We start from the raw sequence: 24,745 nt of genomic DNA on the forward strand, positions 1-24,745 counted from the left end.
AGAGAGAGAGAGAGAGAGAGAGAGAGAGAGAGAGAGAGAGAGAGAGAGAGAGAGAGAGAGAGAGGGGGGGGGGGGGGGGGGAGGAAAGTGTCTCAGGTGTGAACAAGACCAGGACAGGCTTAGGGTGCAAAGCAACTGTTCACTAGGTTCAATAGAAGAGCACTTGTTACTAATGTGTGTGATTGTTAGCCACACAATTTAAAATGGATGTATGTAAATATCAAATCTTAGAATCCATTTAAAGTAATCTTAAGACTATGATCGATCGGTTTGACACTGGTTCTCTTACCATTTACTGGACCCGTAACAGGTTGAACAAAAGAGAAAGAGAAGATCCAAGAAAGGGTGGTGCATTTCACCACCAATTCATTTGATCAGCACGAGTGTGTTGTGGAAATGTTCATGAAACTCCAGTGGCATATGCTACAAGAAAGGCATTGTACATCAAGGAGAGTTTATTGTTTCAGAAGTTCCAAGAGTGTACATTCCTAGAAGAGTCAATTATCAAATTGCTCCTACATATATCTCTCAAAAATTCCAAGAAAGACTGGAGCACATAAAGAAGTATATTAACAGTCATTTTGCCCACACAGCTCTGGTACCTCTATCACACAAAAATATGACTTCTGGAGTATAGGTGAAGATATACAGTGGAGAGTTTGCATGGCACACACCTAAAGTGAGACATGAAGCAGACTGAATAGCTCTGCAATGCATTCAGAGGCAAGTGGTGATAATTTTGACTAGTTTTATAAGGTGGCATTGCAGATGCAATTTGTTCTATAGAAGGGCGTAGCTCCACATTATGGCAACAGACTGCAGTATGGCTGGGATGGGGGCGGGGATTTTCTAACAAATGTATGGCCATTAGTGGCAAGAACATGAATTTCTCAATCAATGTTGATTACGAAATATGTTGTATGTCATGGACTAATCTATTGGTAAATGTCTTGCTGTTCATAGCTAGTGCAAGCTTTCCATTCCACATCATACTGGCTAGAATACAGGAAGAGACTAATGTCTCACTGAAATAAAGATCAATATTGATGAAATAACTCAGATGGCCAAGAATGAGGGGCGGAAACTGTTATTCTTCAGTGAAGGAACCATTATGACATTTGATGACAGTGGTTTAAAGATACTACGAAAATCCAAATAAATACAACTTGAGGATCTGATGCATTGTAGCATCAATCAGGTTAATATTTTTATACTTTCTCAAATATTTAATATCCAGCTATCTCTATAGAATACTTTTAAATTCTATCTATCTTTCGTCTTATGATGAAGTTGTTTGGCCCTTAAGCCAGTTTTCTTCCTGCCATTTGATTCTCACCTGTTGCCATTCTCCCCCTTTATACACAAAGGGTATCCATTTTCAAGAAGTTGTGAAACAGATAGCAGAAGATGTGTACGTGGAAATCTGTCAGCTGGATGGAGGTGTTCCTCAGATTCTTTACTTACTTCAGGAACAACAATAGGAAAGAAAGCTCTCATTACTTTATACACTTTACCACTACTAACAGCAGATTCCATGCTACCATATTCTGAAATATAAAAAGCAATTTTCCATTAGTCATAATAACTAAAGCTGCCATAAACAACTCTAATATCATTACAAAAGAATTAGAATTTTTTACATACTTGCAGCAAGGGAGCTTTTCTGGACACCTGTAAGTGGTACAGCTGCAATATCCTGTACAAGACAGCTTTTGTAGGCAGCAGGTGTAACAACTTCCACCTTTATTGGATACAAACTGGCCAAATCAGAGAGCTTGTCTTCATTTTTAATGAAATCATTCACTGAAAAGCCATCCACTACCAGCAATACTACATGACTCAAACGGTTGTATTTTTCCAGATGACACCACCTGTACTTGTGAGAATTAAGTTCTTTTCACTTAATCTTGCTACAGCAGCAAAAGTAGTAGTAGCAGTAGTGTTAGTACAAATGGAGGACAAAACACTATTTATAGAACTTCAATGAAAGATACCTAAGTATGGAGGGACATTTGAATTTAGGGAAGATGCCAAGAAACATATTACGAAATAATTTTTCTTTTATGAACATCATCTCACATTACTCAGAAGCAGTTTCAATAAGTCATCCTACATCCACTATTGCTGTAGAACTTATCATATTGGAAAGTGGAGAAAATGGTATGTACAAAAATGTGGAATCTTCTTTCTAGTAAGACACAAACCCTCACTATCACAACAATTTAACCATAATTATCTTTATCATCCTTAAAATCTTTTAATATTACATGAAACAGTGACAGGAAATACATTTGGGAAGTTTCAACTAAGAGGTTTCAGAGTCAATGAAAGCAAAGAATTATGCAAAATATTATGAATAACCACATTGAAGTTACTTTCACATATTTTTGGAAAACATAATAAGCTTATACCATCTTATCAGAGCATTATAAATGTTACGAGTAGATTGCCTGTTTATATCCACTGATCCCCATATCAAGCAGGGTCTAAACAAGTTCATTATATTACACAGAAAATGTAAGAGTTGGAGATTATAGCAAAGACAATGAATTACGTAATAGAGAAATGTGTAAGTTGATTTTTATGCTTATAGCAATATCAAGTTAACTTTTACCTTGATGGCCAATATGGAGAGTGATGTCCAAGTGCTGAATACAAAAGTAAATGCTGTACATCACTTAGAAATATGGGAGTACGATCCTGCTCTGAGGTTTTAAGAGAAGATTTTTCACCAGCATCTTTCAATCTGAACCTTGGAGTGCGCTATAAAAAAAAAAAATAAAAAAAAAATCAATGAACAATCTCCTTCATTGATAAAGAAAGTAAAAATATTAATTGTGTTTTGAATCTGATACCCCTTCACCATGCTACACAGAATTACAAGATTTCATTTGGAACTGGATGGTTTAAACTAAAATAGAAATTTGTTTACATCCAGGTTTAAGAGCAGACTACCAGTTTCCATCAACCAGAATTCAACTTATTCCATTGGAAAACTTAAGAGCACACAAAAAAGTAACATTTTGGCTGTAACCTTGGTACAATAAGTGTACTTTGACCACATATTTCTCACAAAATAGGTGGTTCACTAAAATGTTGACTTTGTCAATTCATTTTATTTTGAATAATTTTTGAAGATATTACATTTGTGAGCAACTGTGTATATTTTGTAACAGTGACACAAAAGTTGACAGTGGAACTGCTAACTCTAAGATCATTAATAATTTCTTATGACCTGTTAACAGTTGACACTATTTGTTTAATAAATGAGGATTGTTATACATCCTAAACTTAGGATAAGAATGACATTTGTTGGTAAAAATTACAGTAAGACCATAACACTGAAACTATGTCTTTCAAGAGTGAAATATGCAGTAATGGATTCTATTTTACAAAAATGAATATCAGCAAATGAACAGCAACTGTAAAGACTGGTCAACAAAAACAATTTCATACTTATAGGTTGTGATCTTGCAACATTTTGAATTTTGTGGATATTATAATTTTAGTGTGACAATTGAGATGAAATAATTTATGGGGCACCCTGTTCCACAGTTGGTGAATGTCATTAATAAACTAAAAAAAAATTAATACAAAACTAGTATGGGAGAACATTAAATATGGCAATGCCTCAGGGTATGGTACTTCATCCATTTTTCTTAGTAATGAAAGTAACCGACCAAAGGAAAGAGTTTGCTAATGACAGAAGATTGAGCAAGAATCTGAAACCAAACAGTCTTTGCAGAAACACTTATGCTCAATCAGGCAGGGAGGGAGACTTCATACGTGCATATGAAAATAACATTGAATAACCTGTTATGTACATTTCATGGAGGAAGATTATATTTTTATTTGTTGTTAAAGTAAATGGAAGTCTCTCCAAAAGGTCAATATAATTATTACTGTAATGTAAAGGGATTAAATTTTCAATGCTTCACAATAAACTTACATTTAGTAGTCTTTTTCTCTCTTTAAGCTCCTCCTTGAGTTTTTTGAATTCTTCACCAGTCAGAAATTTCTCTCCTGTCCTTGATAGTCTGTGAGAACTATCAGACATGCTATCATTACTCCCTTCTTTCCTCTGATTGGAGGGTTTTGAATTACTGGCTTCTGCAGCTAAATTCTCAATGTCTTTTACCTGCAAAAAGTAAACTCTGTTTCATTGTATCCTAGTGCTCTGAAAATGATAATGACAATGAGATGAAAACAACTCAAATTGGAATATTTATTAGACTATAAACTTGCCAGCTATCAAGACAAAACATGTAATATACCCAAATTTAATAGCTTAACCTACATACTGCTAATGATCTACATGCTAACAGCACAAATATGTAACATGTTATGTCTAGAATCAATTCCTATGCGATTTAATCTTACAATTTCCTTTTACAGTTATTTACATAAATTATGAAGACTCGTGTAATCTGAAAACAGTAGCGAAATAACTGGTTGACCACTATGATTTTGTGGAAAATTGAAATTACAATCTTACACTAGGAACTAGTAATAACATGCAATCAGCTTATATGAATAAGTTATATCTACTAACCAAACAACTGCTACAAAAAGGATTAGTGTTTCCTCAATCCCCATGCAGATTTAAACCAGTGATAAATGTACTGTCAAGTTTTACTGGTTTCCAGGTTGCTGTTCAATTACATACCCCAGTTTCAAAAGGATTTAATAAATGAAGCAATTTTTACCATGAAGAAATTAAACTATACCTAAAATATATAAGGCCTGGTTAATAGTGATTTAATTTTGTAGTATCCTCTGAAACCAGCTACAACTTTTTAGCCACAACCTTCCCAGCAGGGAGGCACTGCTCAATGTCAATAATGTGACAAGCCCCCATCTCCCCCCCCCCCCCTTCCTCCTCTCTTGCACACACACACAAATGCACACATGCATTGGCACGCACACACACACACACACACACACACACACACACACACACACACACACAACATAGATACCAAACACAAGAAGTCTCACAGTTAGCACATGTGACTACCAGGTCTTGCTTTAGTGCAGCTGCTTGTCTTCTGAAAACCCATGCTACAGTGGACTGAGTCATTATTGTGAATTTTGAAATTGCTAAACTGAGTCCACTTGGTTGAAAACTGTATTTGGGTTGATGCACTTTTAATTAATGAAAATTATCAACATAATGAGCACTACACCATCCAATCACTTTCCAAATAAATTTCAACAAGTCTCTGATGGCAAGCTGTAATATATGTATATATACACATATAGACAAACAAAGTCAAAGTCATGAATTAAAAGATCAAACTTTCTGTAATGTAGATATTACAGCCTTAAGCTACAGCAAAGCAGACCTAACACACGAAACTTTTTCAGCAACTAAAAAATTTTGAGACTAAAATAGTCACAAAAATAAACTCACTCACTGTTTTGGACTGTTCCTCTGTAACTTCCGCTTTTAACCTTTTGCTGCTTTTTATTTGGCCTGTTTCCCGCCATTCTGAAAAAGAATCCTCTATAGCATCAGCTTCCCTTTTCCGTTGTTTTAAAGCTCCTGCCTGAAAATAAGATATCTCCAGTTACAAAGAAAACTTATAACTGAGATACTTAACAAAATCAAGAAAATTAAAATATGAAAACTGGGAACCAATTTCTGGTGTGATGCATGGAGGGAGAATGAGCATGATGTTCGGTGGATTGGGAGTTATTTAAAAGAATTTTGATGAATTCTTAACTAAAGTTCCAGTCAACTGATTATTAGTTTCTATTTGAGAAATTAAACATAGGTAAAAGTCTTTGTAATTGTAAAATTTACTTTTATGTACGACTTCATAGAACATTGTCGAAAGAGGGGGAACAGGATTCTCGATACATGGTATATTATGAGTTAATGCAGTTTCCAAGACGAATTTTCACTCTGCAGTGGGGTTTGTGCTGATAAGAAACTCTAGCAAAATCAAAACTGTGCCACACCAGGACTTGAACCCAAGACATTTACCTTTAAAGGGAAAGTGCCCTATCACCTACCATCCAAACTGCTCAGAAGTTCTCCCACATACTTCGTGGGACTAACACTATTGCAAAAATGGAAGTTACAAATCAGCATACACACTGCCGCAGAGTGATAATTCATTCTCACAACCACCCCTCGAACTGTGGCTAAACCATATCCCCTCATTATCCTTTTTCCTTTACAAATACAATAATACGACATTGTTACTGGGAGGCATCAAGATTCAATTACATATACACTTAAATGAGTTTTCTTTTGCATGGAAGCTCAACTGTGTGGATGCTCAATAGAAGTAACAGGGCATGGTACTTTGCTTTTATTGGGAACACTAAATAAGATGTGTGAGCTCACACCCTTTGATGTCATGAGCACTGCTGTTTTTTTAATGGTTTTGGGGTGCAAAACTGCTACGGTCATTAGTGCCCGGTCTGTCACTTAGAAAAAAAAAAACTGGAAACCAGCAGCAATGGGAGTGAAACTCAAAGTGGGGAAACTAAAAACAGAAGGAAAGCTTAAAAAACCATTATAGAAAGAGGGTTTTTTGTCCCCAAAAAGAGCTTCAAATGACCGATGTCATCTCACTGGCACTAATAAACTCAAGAACGCGATCGGCTGAGCGCGTGTCATCAGCTAAAATGGAAGATATATCAGGCAACAGCTGTAGACGGGCGCGTAACAGCGTAAAATAGGGGCACTCAAGTAAAAGGTGTCTCACCATCCACAGTTGAGAGCAGTAGGGACAAAGTGGGGGAGGATCGCCACTTAAAAGATGTCAATGGCTAAAAAGACAGTGCCCTATCCGGAGTCTAGTTAAAATTATCTCCTCCCGACGACGAGTTCGGGAGGAAGAGGTCCAAGCACAGGAAAGAGCTTTCACGTCCCGCAATTTATTATTGGGAAGTGTCGACCAATGTGCGTGCCATAAAAAAGCAACACGACGACATAAAACACTCTGTAGATTGGCAAAGGGAATCATGCGAATAGCAGGCTGAAGAAGAGAGACTGCAGCTTTGGCCACTATATCGGCCGCCTCATTTCCATGGATACCAACATGTCCTGGGATCCAGAGGAACGCCACAGGGATGCCCCCCCAAGTGGAGCAAGCGGAGGTGGTCCTGAATCCAGTGGACCAGAGGTAGGACAGTGTAGAGAGCTTGAAGACTGAGGAGAGAGCTGAGCGAAACTGAGCATACAATATACTATATCCGCTTATGGCGACGGATGTATTGGACAGCCTGGAGAACATCGTAAAGCTCCGCAGTAAAAACCGAACACTGGTTGGGAAGCCGAAATCGATTAGGGGTATCGTCAACAATATAGGCACTCCCAACAACAAACAATGTTTTTGAGCCATCAGTGTAAATAAATGTGGCATCCTTCATTTGTGTGCATAGAGCAGCAAATGCCTGACGATAAACAACAGAAGGGGTACCATTCTTGGGAAACTGACATAGGTCACGGAGCAGGCAGGTCCGGGGCCAGAGCCAAGGCGGTGCTGTGCCCCAAGTTGTCAAGAAAGTTTTAGGTAAGTGGAAGGAAAGAGAATGTAGCAGTTGACGGAAGTGGACTCCCGGTGGTAGAAGAAAGGAAGGGCGGCCTGCATACCCTAAATCCAAGGAGGCGTTGAAAAAAATATCAAGGGCCGGATTAGCAGGCATGGAAGACAGATGGCTAGCATAACAACTCAGGACAGCTCGCTGATTGGACAGCAGAGGTTCAGCAGTCTCAGCATGAAGGCTTTCCACAGGACTGGTGTAAAAAGGTCCAGACACTAAACGTAATCCACGGTGGTGGACAGAGTCGAGACGCCGAACAATAGACGGCTGAGCAGAGGAGTAAACTATGTTTCCATAGTCAAATTTTGAGCGCACTAAGGTGTGATAGAGGCAGAGAAGGACCACCCAGTCCGCTCCCCAGAAGGTACCATTCAGGACACGGAGGGTGTTGAGGGATTGCAGAAAGTGAGATAGGAAACGTGGGAGGACCAGCACAGTTTTCTGTCAAACAATAAGACCCAAGAATTAAGCGATGTCCGTGACTGGAAGGTTGACAGGGCCTAGATGTAAGGAAGGCAGAAGAAACTCTGTACGATGCCAAAAACTGACACAAACGGTCTTACTGGGAGAAAAGTGGAAGCTGGTTTCGATGCTCCAAGGGTGGAGGCGATCGAGACATCCTTGAAGACGTCGTTCAAGAAGGCTAGTCCATTGAGAGCTGCAGTAGATCGCAAAATCGTCCACAAAGAGGGAGCCCGAGACATCAGGAAGGAGACAATCCATAATTGGATTTATGGCAATGGCAAACAGTGCAACACTTAGCACGGAGTCCTGGGGTACCCTGATTTCTTGGGTGAAAGTACGGGAGAAAGCAGTGTCCACCCGCACTTTAAATGTGCGCTCTGCCATAAATTCACGAAGAAAAAGGGGCAGCCGATCTTGAAAGCCCCAAGAGAACAGTGTGCGGAGGATGCCTATCCTCCAACAGGTTTCATATGCTCTCTCCAGATCAAAAAATATTGCTACTGTTTGGTGTTTCCTGAGAAAACAACTGCAGAACGATGCTTTCAGAAACCGCATTGGGCAGGTGTTGAAAGACTTCGGGACTCCAGCCACCAAGCTAAACGGCAATTCACCATACGCTCCAAAACCTTACATACACTACTCGTGAGAGAAATGGGGCGATAGCTAGAGGGGAGATGTTTGTCCTTTCCAGGTTTCGGAACAGGAACAACGATAGCTTCCAGCCATCTTCTGGGAAAAGTACTGTAGGACCAAATTCGATTATAAAGGCGAAGGAGGTAACGCAGACTATGGTATGATAAATGCAGCAACATGTATATGTGGATACCATCCGGTCCTGGGGCGGAAGAGCGAGAAGAAGAGAGTGCCTGTTGGAGTTCCTGCATGGAGAAAACAGTATTATAGCTTTAGCGATTTTGAGAGGAGAAAGCAAGAGGTTGCACTTCCGCGGCACGTTTCTTCGGGGGAAAGCTGGTGGGTAATTTGAAGAGCTCGATATCTCAGTAAAGTGTTGACCAAATGAGTTATAAATTGCGATGGGATCCACTAATGTATCACGCGACAGTGAGCCCAGAGACTGGGGAGAAACTAGGCGCGCCAGATAATCGGTTAATCTGACTCCAAACTTCCGAGGAGGGAGTGAAGGTGTTAAATGAGCTAGTAAAGAAGTCCCAGCTTGCCTTCTTGCTATCGCAGATGACGCAACGGCACCGCGCACAGAACTGATTATAGCGGATACAGTTGGCCAAAGTAGGATGGTGCCGGAAAACGCGAACAGCACGTCACCGCTCACGTACTGTGTCGCGGCATGCCTCATTCCACCAAGGAAATGGGGGGCACTGGCGCAAATTGGAGGTGCGAGGTATTGAATGTTCCGCAGCTGTAAGAATAACTTCTGTAATAAGAGTGACCTCATCGTCAACGCAAGGAAAGTGACGGTCATTGAATGTCGCTAGAGACGAAAAAAGTGTCCTATCGGCTTGGGCAAACTTCCAGCATCTCGGGTGGATATATGGCAGTTGTGGCTGCAATCTAAGGACACATGGAAAGTGGACACTCGAGTGTGTATCAGCAAGAGCAAACCATTCGAAGCGCCGAGCTAGCGGAACAGTACCGACCGAAAGGTCCAAATGAGAGAAATTTGTCGTAGAGGCAGACAAAAATGTAGGGTCCACAGTGTTGAGGCAAACAAGATCCGCTTGGTGGAAGACGTCTATCAATAGTGAGCCGCGCGGACAAGGACGCGGAGATCCCCAAAGGGGGTGGTGGGCATTGAAGTCCCCAACCAGCAAATAGGGGGGGCGGAAGCTGACCAAGAAGATGAAGCAGATCAGCTCTTGCCATTGCTGTGGACGATGGAATGTATACAGTACAAAGAGAGAAGGTGTATCCAGAAAAGGAAAGACGGACAGCGACAGTTTGGAAGGAACTGTTTAAGGGGATTGGGTGATGAGAGTATTATGGAGAAGAATCATGAGTTCACCATGTGCTGGAGTGCCTTCAACAGAGGGGAGATCAAATTGGACTGACTGAAAATGGGGGAAAACAAAGCGATCGTGGGGACACAGCTTTGCTTCCTGAAGACAGAAGATGACCGGTGAATAGGATCGTAAGAGGATCGACAATTCATCCCAATTGGCTCGAATGCCGGGGATATTCCAATGGATAATGGACATTAGGGTGGACAGAAAAGGGAAGAATGTGAGCAAAGTTGCCCTCAAATCAATGACTGCTCAGAGCTGGCGGCTGACAGCATGGTATGGCATTCAGCCGAAGACAAAAGATCCTGATCCATAGATTGTTCGGTAGCAGCTCCTGCCACCAGCGATCGGCCGGTTGATCAGCCGCCTGCAGTGCACCTCGGTGTCACAGAAGACGACCGAGGGCAGTTACCGCCAGGTGGTGCTGTAGATGAGACATGCCGTGGCAAAGAAGGAGAGGAACTGGGTTTCTTATTAGACTTCTTGGAAACAGGACGTTGAGATGAAGGAGGAACAATGGTTGTGAAGTCAGGGTACGCAAAAAATCTTCACGAGTAGGCTCTTTTTTGGAAGCCTGATTTTGGGGCTTGGGATTTAGCAGAACCTGATGAAGGGTGAGCCATAGAGTGAGCAGGTGAGTGGGGAGGTTGAACAGGTGATCTTTGCGCTGGCCGATCTGACGATCGTGGCACTAAAGGTGTGATCACAAGTCTGTATGGCTACCTCCTTTGTAGGCCGAGGAGAGGCAAGGACAGTGATGTATTTACCTGCGTGAGGCACAGTGGACTTTCGACTGGCGAATAACTTTCAAGCAGCAAAGGTCGACACCATTTAATTCACTCTGATTTCCTGAATGAGCCGTTCGTCTTTAAAAATGGGGCAATCTTTAGAGGAAGCAGCGTGGTCATCCATACAGTTGATGCAACGAAGGGATGGAGGTGGACGGGCACCCTCATGGGCATCCTTGCCCCTCATGGGCATCCTTGCCGCACGTAACGCATTTGGCCGGATTGGAACATGACTGGCTGGTATGATTGAACTGCTGACACCGATAGCAACGCGTAGGGTTTGGGATGTAAGGGCGAACGGAAATTAACTCGTAGCCCGCTTTTATGTTCGACGGAAGTTGAACTCTGTCAAATGTCAAGAAGACAGTACGGGTTGGAACCAAATTCTTGTAAACCCTTTTCATGACTCGATTAACAGCCGTTATGCCCTGATCAGACAGGTAGTTTTGAATTTCCTCATTGGACAATCCGTCGAGGGAGTGTGTATAAACGACTCCATGTGATGAATTTAAAGTGTGGTGCGCTTCCACACGGACAGGGAAGCTGTGTAGCAGTGAAGTATGCAGCAATTTTTGTGCCTGGAGGGCACTGACTGTTTCTAACAACAAGGTGCCATTTTGTAATCGGGAGCAAGACTTTACAGGACCTGCTATTGTGTCGACACCTTTCTGAATAATGAAAGGGTTGACTGTGGAAAAGTCTTGACCTTTGTCTGACCGAGAAACAACAAGGAACTGTAGCACTGATGGAAGAATTGTCCGTGGCTGAGACTCATTTAACTTTCGCTTGTGAGCAGACACAGTAGATGATGATAAAACCATTGCCGAAGTATCCCCCATGATTACCGGCGTCTCTGATGGCGTGCTTCTTCCTTGTGGGGGGGCCCTCTCTGAGGGCACTCCCGCCTTCGGTGATTGTTCACACCTCAGGTTACACCTCCTGAGGAACGGACGGAGGGACCAATCGGCACTTTCTGAAGGTATCAGCTCGGGTAATCACACCTCCCTGGGTCTGGCCGTTACCGGGGGTAAGTATGTGTCCTCCTTGTCTAACCGGGGCGGGGAATTAAGCATTACCCCATCACCGGCTACTCATGGGATTGCCTGGGTCGGCCTTCAGACACGCACAGGGGGGAAAAAAGAGAAAGGGGGAACAAAGAAATGGAAAGGAAAGAGGAGAAGAGAGGTCTCAAACACCGCAGCGGAGAAAATTGTAAAGAGAAGAGGTAAGGAAAAGAGAAGGACACAGAGAAAGCGAAGAAGAGAGATTGTTTTACAGTTTTGAGCATCCGTCTCCGGACGTAGGCGCTAAACATACTCCCAGAGGGGGAGAAAGGGAAGGGAAGAGGCAGAGGCGGTGGTGAAGGGGGGGGGGGGGGGGGGGGGAGATGGGGAAGGATGTGGAAAAGGAAGGTATGCAGCCCGGAAAGGAAGGAGGGCCACACTAGCTCGGGGTCCCGTGCTCGCTACGCATGTATCCACAAAAGAGTTGTGGACCCCCTGGGGGAGGGGGGGGGGGGGGTGCGGGGGGTCACTGCACTGGTGTGTGTGGTGGAAGTTACAATGTCAGAGAACTGGTTAAAGCTGTTTCACATTTTATGGCTGCACTAAAAGTCCAGGGCAACTATGCAGACAAACTAAAGACTGCCCTTGTGTGTAACAGGTGCACTCTTCCAAGTAAGATATACATATTGGTGCATTCCTCAAGCACCTCACAGTGATGAATCCTTTCAGTGGACAAGAAATCTATGCATCAGAGGGAATTCCCAATCCTGTGGCACGTGAAAAGGACTGTTTCACCTTTCTAACAGAAAGGAACTACACAACACTTAGATGGTCTGTTTCACAACACATGGCAGCCCTTTGCATTGTGCCAATGTAGGTATTGAGTGGGTATCATTTGCTGACACATCCACCACTTTGTTGCTCCTAATTTCCGTGTGGACTGCTATGCATAAACTTCGTAAAGAGAAGGTATTTCTAGAAACAAGATAGCGGATGTCGAAAAGCACACAATTAGACCTGTATTCCTGTGGATTTATTTAAGGGTTCCTCAGTATTTTGTGTGAACACTGAGCAAACAGCTGAACACAGTCACGTGTTCACCTAAAGGCTAAGAACCAGCTATGGCAATCCTGAAATTGTCAACACATTTGGCAGAGAACGGCCTCTTGGATTGTAGGTCCTGCATGACAACAGTGTGCTGTAATTAGCATATTTTTGTTGAATGTTTATACTGACATTTAATAAAATGTCACATGCTGAATTAGTAATCAATTTCAAAATGACAGTACACCTACGAACTTAATATTAGCAATGTTCCTCCAAATTATCAGCTCATTCAGTTCAGTTGTGTATCTGGCTGTACACTAGCAACACTGTCCCTCATCTGTAGCATCTGTCAACCACAAAGTTAATTTATTCATGTTACAACACCCCATCAAGTTCAAAGCCATTAGAGATGTAGTATTAAAACAGATTGTCCAAGATGGGGGAGCTCAGTAATGTCTCAGAGAAACAATTCACATTTGCCTGCTGTAACTACAGAAAAACTACAGGAAACTCAAGTGAGAATGATGAGTCAATTTGAAAGCTGCTGCTGTTCCTGCATGGACTCTTGTAACTGTGCGGTGTTCTGCATTGCATGTTGGGTGATGGTGACCAGTTAGGTTTATTCCTCTTCACTCTTCTTCACAGCTGAACCTAATTAGAGGGAACAGATGAGAAACTGATACCAAGTTAGTTTAGCAAGATTCATACTTCTGCACCTAAATCACCTGACTTGACTATTCAGTGTATCTGTGACACACACACACAGCTTTTGATCGGCGTACTTGTTACTGAGCCTTGTATTCTCTTTTAACACTTCCCTGATGTACAGGCATAAGTGCAGAGTGATATTGGGACCTCGTCTGCAGGGTTTGGGCTACTGTACTCACTTAGTTGCAGAAAACACATCTTGCTATTAGATACGTTTCAGTGTCCCATACTTTCATGAAGAGGTATTTAGGTATGCTACTTGCTCAAATGAGGTGGGAAAAATTGCGGTAAACTGCTGCAATACACAATGAGGGAGATATCTTACTGGCTTCAGCCTTCACAGATAATTTTTAGTTGTAAAAATAATTTATACGTGTGAAATAATCAAGATACACTTTATTCAGTTTTACACTAGACTGCATCTTTCATAACAAAGATTAATCACTTCTCAGGTCAATAGAACACAGGTATTTACTGGGATAATCCTTTCGGTGATTTTTGTATACATGTGGGGCCTTGCATTAATGCATTTGCAGAAGGTAGTCCAATCTGCTTCAAATGCTTGCTGAAATGACATTATGTTAAGGCATCTGAAACTTACCGTAAGACCAAAATGCTGAGAACTTCTCTCACTAGAAATACTACTGCTTCACTAATACACATTCCTCCACACAGCTATGCATAAGATGAAATAATATTTGATCAGAAATTACAGGTGCTTAAAAAATCAGTACACAGCTCAGATAAAGTATGATCCATTTTTGCATTTGTTTTGACACTCCAAATAGTATTTGCTGTATCAGAAGTTAGCAGATGCCAAGTAATCCCTCCCCCACCTAGAGTTGGTGTGGGAGGGGGGGTGGGAGCATCTGCAAACTTATGGACAGATAGAACAAGTATAATGCATGCAATAGCCAACTGACAATTCATATGAGCATTTATGAAATTACTTTTGCAAAAAGAGTACAAAAATACTCTTATTAATGACTTATTCTCATATTATAAAGTTTGTTTAGAAAGTAACCTCACTTTTTTTACGTGTCAATGGAGCATCCACACAGGTGCTATTGACAGCATTGTTTTCATCAAACAATCCTACATAACATTGTTGATATCTCGTATAGTTTCTGAGCTATTGTTACTGGATTCAACATTGGAATAGTTTAATTTTGTGTAAATATGGAAAAATGTTGAGAGATACATCTTAAGTTTTCAGGTAAGATTACAGAAGTGATACCTTAAGTTGAACCTATTATTATGAATGGCCTTCCCCATTCCAACTGAAAGTGATCCTTGAACAGGAAGGTCTCTTACCTCAATTGTTTGTGTTCAAATTCAGAGAAATCATGGATATTGTGCACAGAAAGTACCAGCTGTCAGAAAAGATGCAGAAGAAGTTGGAATATTAACTGGTATAAATGTGTGGTTTCGAGTGACAGTTGAACATATGAGTACATCGAGTTGCTAGGAAGTTTGCTCCTCATTTGAAAACTTAAGGCGTTAAGCATACAGAAGCACTGAATGTTTACAAAGAACTACTTCAGAAAGCTGAGGATTATATTCATGCAAAAATAATGTTTCTAAAGACAGAACATCAAGAGAAAGTCAAGTCATGAGTGTGCCGGCAAACATCCCTACATCTTAAAAAAATGTGACTAATTTCAATGAGATAGCAATGGAACTTAAACTCCAAGGACATCAAAGAGCAAACTATTACACAATTACCACACAAGTGACTTGCAAGAGAAAGTTTACAGAACTATCAGAATTGTTACAACATAACTCTTTGCCCCCTCACCTTGTGAATAGGCCTGACTTATCCATTTTGTCAGTTTCTGTGTTTTGTGTCTGTGACTTAACCAGTGGCCACCCAACTCACCCCCAATCTCATTTCATATGGTATCCTAGGCCAGAATTAAAATCTGTGCTCAAAGGGCACAATTTAGATACTACTGATGACAGCAAGAAGAATTTTTAATGGGCAAAGAAGGAGCTTTTCAGGACTGCATGGCACATGGAAATACTTCTGGAGCAGAATAGTGAATGTACAAGAGCACTTTGAAGGATACAGTGACTTACAAGGGAACCTACCCATCGCACCCCCTCAGATTTAGTTATAAGTTGGCACAGTGGACAGGCCTTGAAAAACTGAACACAGATCAATCGAGAAAATAGGAAGAAGTTGTGTGGAACTATAGAAAAAATAAGCAAAATATACAAACTGAGTAGTCCATGCACAGGATATGCAACATCAAGGCTGATACGAGCTCAGGAGCGCAGTGGTCCTGTGGTTAGTGTGAGCAGCTGCGGAGCAAGAGGTCACTGGTTCAAGTCTTCCCTCGAGTGTGTCGGCACAGTAACTCAGCGTGTTCGGTCAGAGGGTTAGCTGCCCTCTGTAATAAAAAAATAAAAAAACTGAGTTAATGGAACAACGACGAACTGAAATGGGTGTCTTGCGACATCCGCCCCGAGCAGATATAACGAATGAAAACGAACAAAATGAGAAAAAACAGTGAAAAGTTTAATTTTTTATTTTCAGACAATTATTATCTGTCCGTCCGTCTGCTATATTTGCCGGATTCATATTGCCCACAGAATACATCTCTCATATTTAATGCACTCTCGTCCAAAGTAACGAACAGTCAACTGCCAGCCAGGGAGCCTCGTTAGCAGGAATACTCTCTCTTCCGTGCGTTGTAGTCAACTGACATCGTGCGTTTCGATGTTTGTTTAGGTGTAGCGTCCCCATACTACGGCACAGTTACCTCGCATCGGATGGACAGATAATAATTCTCTGAAAATAAAAAATTAACATTTTCACTCGAGGGAGACTTGAACCAAAGACCTTTCATTCCGCAGCTGCTCATGCTAACTATGGGACCCCAGCGCTCCTGAGCTCAGACTATCCTTGATGTTGCCTATCTTGCGCATAAACTACTCAGTTCGTATATTTTGCTTATTTTTTTCATAGTTCCACACAACTTCTTCCTGTTTTCTCAATTGATCTGTGTTCAGTTTTTCAAGGCCTATCCACTGTGCCAACTTATAACTACATCTGAGGGGGGTGCGATGGGGAGGTTCCCTTGTTAGAATCTAAGTTGGATAAAATTAGTATTTTACACTACTTTAGTCATCTTTCAAACACACTTTGTATGCCTACATTATTACAAAATTTTGAATGTAATGTTTTGAAGATTTTCTCAGAATGTTTCAGTCCATTATCTTCACATTAGAATTAAAATCAAAATGGAACAATGTTACTGCCACAATTTAAGATTACAAGTCAGTAGCAGGCTCTCTGAAGTTGACACTTCCACAGAAGAATATCTAGTTTAATAATTCCATGTCTTTCAATACAGCAAACAATCAATAGAAAACAGCCAAAAAATTTCAGTTTTTATTTTACTTTTGACTTAACACATCTAATATTTTAAGGATTGAATACAATTCTCACCTCTCTGTCTTTGTCATTCAATCTTGTTATTTCCAATAGTGCAGACATTTTTCTCAGTTTATTTTGCTTTCTTTTAATTTTTTTGTCAATATATTTCAGTTCACTGTTAGGAACTGCACCGTCTGTTTTCATCTGCAACAATGTTTTTCCTCCAGTGAATTATGATAGTTTATATTGTTTTAAATTATTTAGTGGTAACGGAATAGATATGAAATATCCAACATTCTCAATAGTAACAACATGTATGTATCCAAAAATTATACCAGTAAACAGGAAACCTACAAACATTCTGGTAGGCACAGTATGTTGCATTTTTTGTGATGTTCTGTATCACCAATAATCTACCAAAGGTTTCAGTAACTGTAATTATGATATAATCATGCACTGCCCCTGTAAAACTACTCAACAAAGACTTATGTCAAAATTAACGAAAAATAAATGAATTCATTTGGGAAAATAAGAATAAAACTGCAAAAAATCAACTTGGAACGACTGTCTCAATTATTCTATTGTTGTTTACTATCTTTCTGTACTGAATACATTTCATTTTTTTTTTTTCAATATTAAATTTTTTTGAACCATTCCTCAACAAAACCATCACAGTTTTGTTAATATCCAACATTAATAATGAATTTTGGACACTCATTGGTTAAATTCCAAGAACTGCAAATAAAATCACAATGTAGAAAACATTAATATTACATTCTAGAACTTATTTGTAGCTTACTGAGATTCATGACAAACTAGCCAATACATTGCAGGATGGTCAACTGGGGTTTGACTTCAATCTTGGGGTTTGACTTCAATCTATGATGTCATAATATTGTGATATGTGATGTCACATACGGGCACTGTATTAAAATTGGCATTTATGAGAAGAGAGAACTTTGTAACAGGTGTTCTGCTTTGTGTGGGACATTTGTGGCAAGTATCACTGTCAAAAAGTTTTTGGAAGTGTTACTTGAGAAATGTCATAAGTGTCGGTTTTGTGATGTATTCGACAGTGAAAAAGAACAGCCACATGCTGATGGAGGAGAACTGTAACACGAGAAGCACAATAATTTTCCTTCAGAAACACTATGTATTGGCAGACTATATAAGCTGTAACAAATACAAAAACTCTTTCCTGTAGCAGTGATGATGCTAACCTGTGCTGCCAGGAGAACAATTTGATTCAGCATTTAATTCAGGCTAAAAATCTAAGCAGGTAATTTTATTTGACTTACATTTATTGTCACTCATCTGTTTAGTTTTGAGCCCATGAGATGTGTGTCCATGATAATTCAGATACTGATTAGTTTCGAAGGGCAGTGCTAGAAGTTTTAAATTTTATGTATTTTCTGATGATCATGGTTTTATTTTGACACTAGTGTTTTTTTAACTTGTTTTAGTTTTGGTGGTGTTTGGTGCAAGAAAATGGATACTGGTTGGTGGAAGGTGGAAAGACATCAGTTCTTATGAGGATGAGGGTGGGGGTAAGTAACAGTTCCTGTTAGGAGGGGAGAATGGAGATCAGGTGGTTATTTTGTTTGATTGCATTAGTTATTTGTGTATGGTTTGTCCACTGAATGGGAATTTTTTTTCATTAGTCTAAATTTTGTTGTACTTTTTGTAGCCAAGTATATGGTTCAGGTCTGTTTTTTCAGCTTTTGGATCATGTGAGATGCTTGAGTTAGATACAGAGTACTGACGTGGACCAGGAAAATGCCCAGTGGGCACGACACGTATAAATGTTCGTTTGCCTGTGGGTTTGCCCAAAGCTTATTTTAAATACCTGAAATTTGGGCAGTTATAAACAAAGTACTTTTTAAAATTTTGGCTTCTAGAATGTATAACTTAGTCTGAAGCTCATGGTCTCGCAGCAGCGTTCTCACTTCCCGAGCATGGGGTCACGGGTTCGATTCCTGGCGGGGTCAGGGATTTTTCACCTGCTTCGAGATGACTGGGTGGTGATGTGTCGTCATCATCATCATCATTCATCCCCATTATGGTTGGAGGAAGGCAATGGCAAACCACCTCCTCTAGGACCTTGCCTAGTACTGCGGTGCGGGTCTCCCGCATCATTCCCCTATGCTCCGTCAAGGAGTATGGGACTTCATCAGCATCACGTATAACTTACCAATTAAAATACGGAATGAGATGATACTCTGGATGTTAAAAGTTAGTAATGTTTTCACTTAAACCTATGTATATCATTCATTGCCTTTATTACTAAGAATAAACAACTGGAATGTGTTTCTTGATGATAAATTTATTCTTAATTGTAAAACTATTGTCAGAAAAAAAAAGCTTGATTGTCAGATGTAACAACATACGAACAGATTATAGTTTCCTGTTCTGCTCCTTTCTTTATCTGCTTTTGTAAGACTGCACTGCTGTGAAGACAAAATGAGAACACTAATATGGATTTAATAACAAAGAATCAATGCCCACCTTGCAGCTAATCATCTTGATAGTGCAGTATATGGTAGTAACCTGAAGCCTATTGAGATGCTTGATGCAATAAGCTTTGTTTGTGGCACACCAAAGAACACTGGACTCAATGTCATTCAGGTTAGAGAGAACTGGGCTGATTATAGGAACAAACAAGGAATTTGACCCAGACAAATTTGTGTGTGGAAAAAGCACATACTCGTTCTCAGGAAGATAAAAATCAGTATGCAAAACCTTTATTGTGATGGCAAGATTTAAGAGGAACTTGTGAATTGGCAGAAGTTGCCATAAAAATTCAGGGCACACCAGTTACACCTGCTGCTACTGCTTCTGTGTGCTCGTTCAGCAATTCTGGGTGGATCCAAAGAGAGGGAAAAAAATAGACTATATCAGAGAGGGCTGCAAAACTAAAACCAACCTAGCTCTCCTACAACTGGAAGTTGATGGCTGGAGCAGGAACATGACATCAGCTTGTTAATTCCACAGAATAAAAGCCATTCTGAACAGTCCAAGCAAAGACAAAATGGAAAGGAATCTAGTGATAAGTGAGGAATCAGATTCAGGAGAATCTGAAGCAGAGTCAGAACTTCTTGCAGTAATAGAGTACAAGTAAAAATACTACCTACAGGCTAGCTTCTTAATATAAACTACACTTTATTTCAAAAATAACTTTTAAATCTGAGTTCTGTTTTCTTTTAATTATGCACTACTCCAACAACTGACCGCATAGACGTAAAAAGTTATGTTTACAGTCCAATTTATTTTTCCTTATAACTTTTCCCTAATTCTCAAGCAGCTTTCTCAACTTGGTTACGCAACCACTAAAGAATCAGTATTGCAAAACACCTTTTCCAATACAAAATATTACCTTAAAGTTTTTTTTTATATGTGCCACTTCTCAATGTTTAAAATGCATAAATGCCTGGACATTACCCACACATTTGCCCCTACTTATAAATGCCCAGGCATTTTACACCACTTGTGCTTGTGGCCAGATCATCCTACGATTGGAAAACAACAGACAATGGATGTTGTAGGAATTAGTGTGTTGTACTTGTATTGAGAAGACAACAATCTACAGGATTTTATGTGATGAGCTACACATACGTAAAGTTGCTGCACAGTGGGTGCTTCACGCACTAAGTGAAGTGGTAAAGTGGACACATTACGAAACTTGTTATGTGCACCTAGTGTGATACGAGGAGGAGGACGACAATATGCCAGTGAGAATTGTCGCCACAGATGAATTTTACACCAGGGCCTATGAGCCAGAACAAAAAGTGCCATCCGGTTTCACCTTCCAGGAAGAAATTTCATTGCACTCTGTCTCGTGTCAAGTTATGGTCGTCATAGCCTATGACATTAGAGAAGTGATTTTGTGCCATTTCATACCACATGGACAAACTGTTAATGCGATGTACTACTGTCGTACTTTTCTACGACGACACCTATTACGGGCTATTTAGGAGAAACATTCTAAACATCTACATGAAATTAATTCTTCAGGACAAAGCGAAAGCTCACACTGCAGCATGTGTGCGGAATCAGTTTGCACAATGGATATGGGAAGTACTAGAGCATTCACCATATTTTCCAGACCTAACGATTATGACCGTATACAAAAACTTAAACACCCATTGCATGGAACACATTTTCCAACATGTGAAGACATTACCACAGCAGTGACACGTGAGATCCAAAATTTCACTCGTGGTGAGGGCACGGAAATTTCGTGTCTTCCACAGTGATATCAGTGTGTGAGGGATTTGTTGGGAGACTATTTGAGGGCCTCTCTAAGATGTCACACGACCATGTTCCTGTATTGTACTACTGTGTATGGTTGCAATTACAGCAAAATATGTTTGAAGCAACAAAATTTGTTTTATCTTTTTCCTCATGCTATATCTTCGTGGCGGTACATGTAATGTTTACAAATGAACTAACCTTCCATTTGCACATTTCAGAATTTTTTAATTTGTTACCATTTTCGAGACAAAAAATAATTGTCATGACTTTTGCAATGACCCTTGAATGTCAATCGAAATTAATGATATCAGACTGATGTTCTTGCTCTTAAGGGTGTGTGGTTCTTTGTGGAATTTTTTTTTGTGGTTGGTGTTTTCTTTTTAGTTCAGTTTGTAACCTGAAGATGATATCTATTAGTGTTATTTTTGGAGGATTGACAGCATGGGAGACCACTAATTTATTGTTTAATTTCATGACATTTATGGTTATTGTGGAAGAGAAGTGCAGGGCTATGTGCCTAATTTGTCTCTCATTAAAAACTCCAAGTTCCCAAGAGTGTGCAATTAGTTAGTTACTATTATTCTTAATGTATTGTTATAACAAAAGTGGTGAGTGTTTATTACAGTTGAATGAGTGACACAAATGTTACAATATTGTATTTAGAAGAGTTACTTTTTTCATTTTTCTAATGAAATCATGGGTCAAAGTGGACAGACAGTATCGATGATGATGATGGTGGTGATGATTATTTGGGTTGAGGAGGCACTCGACATCATATTCATCAGTGCCACGACAAAAAGTCAGCATGCAGATCTCAAGGATGGGGACAAAGGCCGTCCCCACATGAGGAGCAGTTTATAATGTATTAAAGTTTGCCGCTCTTCCTCACCAATTTAGGGATGAGGCCTGACAGTTCAAAAAATTTCACCACTCTTGTAACACTAGTATGAGTATCTGCAACGATAGTGGGCAGATCTCCAGCAAGGCTGAGGGCTGCCCTAATATCAGTATATAGGACACACATAGCCACAATATGCTGAACTGAAAGCAGCATGCCACTAACTTCACAGAGTGGTGCATCCTCACGTCGGAGGAGGAAGCCATGTGTGAAAGGGCTATGCCCGATGTGCAGTCTGGTAAGCAAAACCACCTTTTAGCGGCGAAGCTGACATTAAGTCCACCAAGCCTTTGTGGTTGATTTGAACAACCACAGTTTGTTGTCTGTCACCTGCAACCATTCAGTCTCCCCCTACCGCATCTGTCAGAAAATGAGATGATGGTGTGCAACGGGATGGGACACTGATGGACAGCACTATCCCAACAATCTTCCTTGGCAGCTTTGTCGGCCATATCATTCCCCTGTATCCCAATGTGGCCAGGTACCCAGCAAAAGATCACCTCCTTGCCATGGTGTTGGAGAAGCTGTAAGGGATCATGGATGAGCTGAATCAGTGGGTCTATCGGGTACATTTGCTGGAGTGCTTGCAGTGCACTAAGAGAGTCAGAACAGGCAAGAAAACTCATACAGTGATGTCTGTGAACCCTTTCCAGTGCCATCAGAATACCATATAACTTTGCATCATAATCCGTGAATTGTTCTGGAAGATGCACTTTACAAACGCTATCAGGAAAAACAGTAGTACAACAAGGACATTCTCCTGCTGGGATCCATCTGTATAAATAACGATAAAAAACTATGGTAAGTACTTAAAATAGACAAAAACATAGTTGTAAAAACAAATTCTGGAGTACAAGTTTCCTTGTATTGTGTCAAGCTTAAAAGCATTTTGGGCCTCTGAAGATGCCAAGGTATGTTCCATCCCTGGGTGAGTATTTTCATGTCCGAGAGATCCAGATCCTTGAGACAGTCTGCAGCACGTATACCAAACGGCTTGGTTGCTTAGGGCTGATTACTAAACAGTCATTCAAAGGTGGGTTGAACCACTGAACTAGATGCCAATGACTGAGGTGACATCTACATCTACATTTATACTCCACAAGCCACCCAACGGTGTGTGGCAGAGGGCACTTTACACGCCACTGTCATTACCTCCCTTTCCTGTTCTAGTCGCGTATGGTTCGCAGGAAGAACGACTGTCGGAAAGCCACCGTGTGCGCTCGAATCTCCCCAATTTTACATTCGTGATCTCCTCGGGAGGTATAAGTATGGGGAAGCAATACATTTGATACCTCATCCAGAAACGCACCCTCTCGAAACCTGGACAGCAAGCTACACCGCGATGCAGAGCGTCTCTCTTGCAGAGTCTGCCATCTCTGTAACGCTATCACGCTTACCAAATAACCCTGTGACGAAACGCGTCGCTCTTCTTTGGATCTTCTCTATCTCCTCTGTCAACCCAACCTGGTATGGATACCACACTGATGAGCAATACTCAAGTATAGGTTGAACAAATGTTTTGTAAGCCACCTCCTTTGTTGATGGACTACATTTTTAATTTTATATGATCATTCCACTTCAAATCGTTCCGCACGCATACTCCCAGATATTTTACAGAAGTAACTGCTACCAGTGTTTGTTCCGCTTCCATATAATCATACAATAAAGGATCCTTATTTCTATGTATTCGCAATACATTACATTTGTCTATGTTAAGGGAGTTGCCACTCCCTGCACCAAGTGCCTATCCGCTGCAGATCTTCCTGCATTTTGCTGCAATTTTCTAATGCTGCAACTTCTCTGTACACTACAGCATCATCTGCGAAAAGCCGCATGGAACTTCCGACACTATCTACTAGGTCATTTATATATATTGTGAAAAGCAATGGTCCCATAACACTCCCCTGTGGCACGCCAGAGGTTACTTTAACGTCTGTAGACGTCTCTCCATTGAGAACAACATGCTGTGTTCTGTTTGCTAAAAACTCTTCAATCCAGCCACACAGCTGGTCTGATATTCCATAGGCTCTTACTTTGTTTATCAGGCAACAGTGCGGAACTGTATCAAACGCCTTCCGGAAGTCAAGGAAAATAGCATCTACCTGGGAGCCTGTATCTAATATTTTCTGGGTCTCATGAACAGATAAAGAGAGTTGGGTCTCACACAATCGCTGTTTCCAGAATCCATGTTGATTCCTACAGAGTAGATTCTGGGTTTCCAGAAATGACATGATACGTGAACAAAAAACATGTTCTAAAATTCTACAACAGATCTATGTCAGAGATATAGGCCTTTAGTTTTGCACATCTGCTCGACGACCCTTCTTGAAAACTGGGACTACCCGTGCTCTTTTCCAATCATTTGGAACCTTCCGTTCCTCTAGAGACTTGCGGTACATGGCTGTTAGAAGGGGGGCAAGTTCTTTCGCGTACTCTGTGTAGAATCGAATTGGTACCCCATCAGGTCCAGTAGACTTTCCTCTGTTGAGTGATTTCAGTTGCTTTTCTATTCCTTGGACACTTATTTCGATGTCAGCCATTTTTCCATATGTGCAAGGATTTAGAGAAGGAACTGCAGTGTGGTCTTCCTCTGTGAAACAGCTTTGGAAAAAGGTGTTCAGTATTTCAGCTTTATGTGCGTCATCCTCTGTGACGCTGAGATT

General features: G+C 40.7%; 1 protein-coding gene across 3 annotated transcripts in view; it reads right to left on the reverse strand.

Moving 5' to 3' along the window:
• Positions 1–24,745, reverse strand: part of LOC124606896 (RNA exonuclease 5) — a 43,183-nt gene that overhangs the window by 10,212 nt on the left and 8,226 nt on the right. Inside the window, exons 2-7 of one of the 3 annotated variants that reach the window (XM_047138993.1) lie at positions 17,006–17,137; positions 5,418–5,549; positions 3,950–4,138; positions 2,615–2,763; positions 1,645–1,871; positions 1,337–1,547 (exon numbers count right to left, since the gene is read on the reverse strand). In XM_047138993.1, the coding sequence (XP_046994949.1) occupies positions 1,337–1,547; positions 1,645–1,871; positions 2,615–2,763; positions 3,950–4,138; positions 5,418–5,549; positions 17,006–17,137 (1,040 nt within the window). Of the gene's footprint in view, positions 1–1,336; positions 1,548–1,644; positions 1,872–2,614; positions 2,764–3,949; positions 4,139–5,413; positions 5,550–15,773; positions 15,829–17,005; positions 17,138–24,745 lie in introns of those variants that run through there. The other 2 variants (XM_047138996.1, XM_047138995.1) reach the window with 2 other exon arrangements.

Source organism: Schistocerca americana, chromosome 3 (genome assembly GCF_021461395.2).
Source record: "Schistocerca americana isolate TAMUIC-IGC-003095 chromosome 3, iqSchAmer2.1, whole genome shotgun sequence".
NCBI classification, from domain to species: Eukaryota; Metazoa; Arthropoda; class Insecta; order Orthoptera; family Acrididae; genus Schistocerca; species Schistocerca americana.